This window comes from Prunus dulcis, chromosome 7, assembly GCF_902201215.1.
Source record: "Prunus dulcis chromosome 7, ALMONDv2, whole genome shotgun sequence".
Lineage (NCBI taxonomy): Eukaryota > Viridiplantae > Streptophyta > Magnoliopsida > Rosales > Rosaceae > Prunus > Prunus dulcis.
The window spans coordinates 4,940,575-4,947,477 of NC_047656.1; the positions used below are offsets into that span (position 1 = coordinate 4,940,575).

The following is a 6,903-nucleotide window of genomic DNA, read 5'->3' on the forward strand; positions in this document are numbered from 1 at the left end:
CTACGTCATCAAACTTAACAAATTTTTGGATGGAATTGACGGTAAAGGGCACTGTGGAACATCAAACCTTAGTCAAGGGGGCAAAGTAGGTCATTTTAACTTTAAAGGAATAAAGTGAGAATTGACCAATGTTTCAGGGTGCACTGTAGCAATTAAGCCAAAAAATAATAATAAAAATTACCCTGCCCCTTCTCTAACCTCCTAACCACGTGGAGTCTGTCATATGCATGCTGTGGGAGCAAATTTCCCCACGAGAATATTCGGTTCGAAAGATTCCCCTTTTCTTATTTGCCACCTCTTTCTCCCTACAAAATAGAACAAATACAGGGACCACACCCGGGGGGTGTTGGCCAAAGGCCCTCCGATGCCTAAATTAGTTCAATTGAATCATATAGAAAACAATAGGTAATAGGGTACGGAGATATGTTTATAATATAAACCGGGCAGCCGGAGCCTTATGTAAAAGAGAGAGAGAGAGAGAGAGAGAGAGAGAGAGAGAGAGAGAGAGGAGGTAGCTAGGCTCTGTGAGGGAAGATCTCTATAGAGGTATTAGCAGTAGTTCTGACGTACCTCATCCTTGTGCGTGACCAAGTATTTATAGTGGCCTTGGAGAGGTTGGTGGGGTTGGTGTAGTTAGGCCTGGCAATGGGTCGTGTCGTGTCGAGTTCGTGTCGTGTCGAGATTTTAAACAGGGCAGAAATGGTCAACCCAAACACGACCCGTTTAATAAACGAGTCAGAAATTGTCAACCCGAACACGACCCGTTTATAAACGGGTTGACATGACCCAACCCATGTAATCCGCCACCTGTTCATTTTTTATTATAACTAAATCAATAATTTTAACAGTTTGATAAAACTTCCCCCAAATACAACCTAAGTAAATAATTAAATACAAATACATATTCATTAGTTCAAGTTCAACTCAAATTGAATAGAAAAGTTCAAGTTCAACTCCAAATTGAACAGAAAAGTTCAAATCAAGTTACAAAAGTGAAATAATTACAACACAAAATACAAATACATATTCATCAGTTCAAGTTCAACTCCAAATTGAATAGAAAAGTTCAAGTTCAACTCCAAATTGAACAGAAAAGTTCAAATCAAGTTACAAGAGTGAAATAATTACAACACAAAATACAAATAAAAACCAACTTAATAATAATCAGTCTTCATCTTTCATTCAACCACATCAACTCTGTCCACCGACAGTGACTGTATTAGAGCCCCCTGCAGAATTTGTAGCATTTATTTCCATCTTGCTAATATCCTCAGTCAATTCTTCTAGGTTGGGTGCTAAAGTACAATTTTCTACAAAGTAAATAATAAGGATTAAGCTGATGTTGAAAAGAAACAGATACAAGAAATAAGAATTAAAGTTTGAGCAAATATACCTTCGCCAAATATCCAATCACGCGTACAAACTAGTGCCTCAACATTTTCAGGCTTAAGAGCACTACGATACTGATCAAGCACTCTACCACCAACACTAAATGCTGACTCAGATGCAACTGTGGATATTGGAATAGACAATAAATCACGTGCCAAAATTGATAGTTCAGGATATCGAAATTGGTTCACTTTCCAGAAATCAAGAACATTCAACTTTGTCTTCCTATCAATTTTGGGCTCATCCAAATACAATTGTAACTGAGTCTTTTGGGCAGAAGTGGTAAACTCTTCACTTTCAAAGTTATCAAATTCCTATTAAAAAAAATAATAATAACATTAATATGAGCACAAACAGTCAAATGTATATTAAACTTTTATGTATTCCTATAAAAATAAATAGTTATTTACCTTCATAACATCCAAGCATTCTTTAGAAACCATGTCATCAACATGAGGACGAGCACCATTTGAGGCACTTGAAGTACCAGAAACAGATTCATAAGAAGAATATATCCAAAAATATAAATCAAAGAGAGAAAACAACATATCACGAACTTTAGTCATTTCTTCGGAGTTGTAACCATACAACCTTTTATAACAAAATTCTACAAATTGAATTTTGTATCTAGGATCCAATATTACAGCAATTGCAAGGATCAAACTATACTCTTTCCAATACTTATCGAACTTTTCCATCATTTGAGTTGCCATAGATTTCATGAAACTATCTGAATCAACCTTTGCCTTTCTCAAAGTATCTTCCACCACAAAAACTTGAGGAAAATACAGATTTGCTGTTGGGTATTTAGTTCCAGAAAACAAACAAGTCACATCATAAAACACCTTAAGAAACTTGCTAAGTTTTTCCAATTTTACCCACTCATCTTGAGAAAGAGAATGTTTGTAATTAGAATCACTCAATTGTAAATGCAGAAACGCACGTTGATAATAAAGTGCACTGTCAATCATAAGAAACGTGGAGTTCCATCTAGTAGGTACATCTTGACGCAATCCCCTTTTACATTCTAAAGAAACTTGTGCAGCACAATTTAGGAATTTCTGTTTCCTCCCTTGTGAACCTCTAACATACTTAATGCTTTCCCTAATTTTCCCCACAGAATCATCAATGTGTTTCAACCCATCTTGCACTATTAAGTTAAGAATGTGAGCACAACATCGAATATGAAAAAACTTTCCATTCATTAATAATGCATCCTTTAAATTAAGTTGCCCCTTCAACAACTCAACAAAAGTATCATTTGAAGATGCATTGTCTAAAGTCATTGAAAAAAGTTTCTTTTCCACCCCCCAATCAGTCAACAACCTATAGATTTTCTCACACAATGCAACACCAGTATGAGGAGGAGGCATAAAACTAAAATTCAATATTCTTTTCTGCAATTTCCAATTAACATCAATAAAATGGACAGTGAGACAAAGATAACCATCTGTGGTTATAGACGTCCATAAATCAGATGTCAAACAAACTCTTCCAGGAACTGAACCCAAAATTTCCTTAAGCTTAGCTTTTTCTCTATTATAAAGACTCAACACATCAGCCTTTGCAGTATTACGAGATACCAATTTAATATCAGCACAAACATAATTAAACAGTTGCCTAATTCCAGCATACTCAACAAACTGAAAGGGTAGGTCATGCATGATAATTGCCATCACTAATAATTCACGAAACTTCATAGGATCGAACTTGGAAGACCTTGTTAAGATAGCCCCATCAGATTTAGATAATAATAACTGGCCTAAATCACGAGTATCATTTTCACACAAGATTCAATATGACGCTTCAAATTCCCAGTACCATATCTACTATCACACAAATATTTTTGATCACATTTCATACACTTTGCTCTTTGCTCATTATTTTCATCTATAGGAAGAATTTCAAATTGAGTCCATACCACTGATGTGAGTTTTCTACGCCGCTTACCAATCTGAGTTACCACTGCATTGTTGTTGTTTGATGGATCTGAATCAACCACATTGTTTCTAACTTCTCCAACTCCAACTCCACCTTCAGCACTTTCGGATACACCTTCAAAAGTATCCATTCCACCTATATGAAACATAATAATTTTATATTAAAAATAATAATAATCAAGCAGAATCTGTGCAACAAAACAACAACGAATTTAACACAAAAAAACACTTACAAAATTATAAATTCCAACACCTCCAATCGAACCTGAAATGAAATACAAAAGTCCAATACCATAAATAAATTAGAAATAGAACAACAAAAAAACACTATTAATCTTGATGCTATTGTCTGCCAGTACATTATTGATAGGTTTCGCTGCCTTTATTTCACCACTATCATCACATTCACAATCTAATATTATAATAATTAGTTTCTCTTTGACAACCCAAAAAAAAATATTCAGAAAACCACCAATCTAAGATTCTAAGACAACCCAAACAAAATAATCATAACCAATAGAATAAACGAAAACTAGAAAAGGAATTCCATCAAATGCAAACTAAGCACAGGAAAAAGAACCCACCTTTGAATCTGATTGGGGTATCGAGACCAACCCTCTTGTTATCTGTTGAGAGGTAGACGAGAGAGAGTCGAGAGGTAGACGGAGATGAGACCAAATCAGAGGGAGTACAGAGATGAGGCTTGGATTGGACTTGGAGAGGAGGGAACTGGTTTGGTGAGCACTGAGCAGACTAAGGCTAGGCGGCTGTGTGGAAAGGTCGTTCATTTGTATCCAGAGCGTATGAGTGAGAGGCTAGGGTTACGAACTTATGAATATATATGCGTGTTAAATTTTTTTTTTTTAAGAGGGTATTCAATTACTAATAAGTATTCTGCTAGGGTTTTAGTTTTTTAGATGCGGGTTGACATGACCCGTTAAATAAACGGGTTAGATAGGTACTATAGCGGATTAGCGGGTTGACCCGAAACCCACTCGTTTATTAAACGGATTAGAACGGGTTGACCAAAAATTGACCTTTTTTTTATCGTGCGGATTGAACCCGCTAATTTCTCCTTTGGGTTTCGAGTCGTGTATCGGGTCGTATCCGAAATTGCCACCGCCAGGTGTAGTTGGTGAGGTTGGTATAGTTGGTGAGGTTGGTGTGGTTGGTGAAGTTGGTGTATTTAGGGATTAGGGATTTAACCGAATCCCTAATTAAGGTGAGGATCAAGTAACCCCCAATTTGACTAGGTGATTCCCAATTAGGTTACGTAACTCCCAATTAGGTTAGGTAACTCCTAATTAGGTCAAATAATTCCCAAATTGATTGGCCAAATCATTTGACCTAGGGTTTAGGTTTAATTTAGTTCCCACAAATGCCCCCCAACTTCTGCATGGCGCGTGGTGGCGTGTAGGAAATGTAAACTGTCTGTTGGGCTGTAACTGGGCTTCCTTCATGGATCTGGGCTCCCGAGCGGAGGAGGTGTTCGAATTGCTAATTTTATGAACTCCCATTTTGGAAAAGTTTTGAGATTCATTGTAGGTCAAGAGATTTTGCTCCTTATAAATGTTGGGCTCCTCCAATTTATTCTTCACATCAAAAATCCATTCTTCCAACTTCGCCAGTGAGAGAGAGAACTTTGGAGATTTTTTTTCAACATGCTTGAGACTTTGCCCTCGCTGCACACCCAAGGTAATTTAACTTGGGCTGTTCATTTTTTTTTTTTTTTTTTGGGTATTCTAACTTGTAGAATTTTTTTCTTTTTGCAGCTACCCGTTGACCAATCATGTCTTCTGGAGATGGTAGCAAGGCTTTAAGCTCTCAGGTGCCTTTGTATTTGTGGGGAGGTTTCGAGGTGCACGAGAAAAGGTTTGTAGCCACCTTGCACCGCGTTATGAATGTAGGTCAACTCCAGAGGTGGCAAGCTGCTTATGCTTCTGCAATTCCTGACGATGTGCATATCAAGTTGGTGAAGCCTTTGACTAACGTCGTGCCTTGCGTGGATGCGAACCTTCCAAATGCTAGAGTTATCACGTTCCATCCCTTTTACTTCTCCTTGGGTTTCAAGTTCACGATGTCAAAGCTTTTCAAGGAGGTGTTTTGCGCCATAGGATGTGCTCCGAGTCAGTGTACTCCAAATGTTTACCGGGCTGTCATATGTTTTGAAAATCTGAGCTATTTATTCATGCTGGAGCTGACGATGCGGGAGTTCTTCTATTTTTTCAAAGTGAGGCACTTCGAGAAGTATGCCCAAGTTCGCATTTACAAGGCCAAGCAGTTCGACAGTCTTAGTCAAAGAGATCACGCTTGGCATGACAATGTGTTAGAAGTCAGCGAACGGTGGGAAGAAGACGTTGGTGACGGCCCACTTGTTCCCATCACCTACTGCGATGGTATACCTTTTTGCGATTTTTGATATACTCATTTTATTTGAATTTCTTGAAGCGTGGCTAACTAATTTTTGTCTTCCGCTTGTAGTGAATGACATCAGCAAGCAATTGGAGCTTGGACCAGATATGGCTAAGGTCCGTCGTGCTTTGAACATCCCTCTAAGGTTTCGCGAGTGGCGTTGGCTGTTGAGTGAGTACCGGGAGGAAGACGGTCCGGCCGAGGATGTCGAAAGGTGGAAGCAGAACAATCCTAACCCTGATGATCTACCAACTAGGCAAGGGAAGTGCTTGGCTGAATCCACTTCAAAGAGAAAGGCTGCTGCCAAATCTTCAAGAGATGAAGCTACTTTTTTGCACGCAAAGAATGGGTCTCCATCGAGGAAGAAACCAAAGTCCCATTCTACTGAGAAGACTCAAGTTCCTACTGTCGAGCTTTGCAATCATGACCTACTTTGTGAGATAGTTCGTGCCCGCTTTGCCGAGCGCCAAAGAGACGTAGATATTTCTCTTCGGAGTCCGAGTTGTCTGCATCAGTCGGGCAATCGAAGTGAGAAGTCTGTTCATGATCCGGTTGTTGAGCCACGGGCAATCAAGCGTGGAGTTGATTCAGCATCACTGACTCCTTTGGAGATGAGGTTGGCTGAGGTTAAGAAGATGAGCGAGTCGTATGCCCGGGCAAAGGGTTCTTCTTCAGTATCGGCAGTTGATCCCAAGGTAAATAGGTCCTGCCCTGCAAGGGATACACGCGTGTCTGACCTGCTCAAGATAAATTTCCTATCAAACCCGTCCTCATGTGCTGAGTTGGTCGATCACATCCGTCAAGCTGGTGATCTTGACACTTTTCGAGCCTTTCCTTGGAAAAGCAAAGGGAAGCGACATTCCATCTGATTCAAAAGAGATTGGTTTTTGCTGTTGAGACTATCCGAAACTCGTCTAATGTTGCCACCTCTTCTGCCCAGCTCAGCGAGCTGGAGAAGAAGAATGCTGAGTTGGGCTCCAAACTTTCTATCGAGCAAGCCTGTTATGAGAAGAAGACGTCTGATTTGAGGGCAATGATATCTGAGCTGAAAAGCTCTCTTACAGAGAAGGATTCCGAGCTCAACTCTTCTGCTGCTGACTTGGCTAGTCGAAAAGATGCCTTCTTTCATCTTGAGCACAAAAATGCTGACGTCTCTCTTAAC

The 6,903-nt window shown here is 39.3% G+C and overlaps 1 protein-coding gene across 1 annotated transcript; it reads right to left on the reverse strand.

Annotated features, from left to right (window-relative positions):
• Window positions 1–1,191: 1,191 nt before the first annotated feature.
• LOC117635228 (zinc finger BED domain-containing protein RICESLEEPER 2-like) lies at window positions 1,192–3,460 on the reverse strand. Its single transcript, XM_034369578.1, has 4 exons — window positions 3,340–3,460; window positions 1,800–3,151; window positions 1,394–1,703; window positions 1,192–1,310 (listed from the first exon to the last, which is right to left on the reverse strand). Exons 1-4 carry the CDS (start codon window positions 3,458–3,460, stop codon window positions 1,192–1,194), a joined length of 1,902 nt encoding a protein of 633 aa, XP_034225469.1.
• Window positions 3,461–6,903: the final 3,443 nt, after the last annotated feature.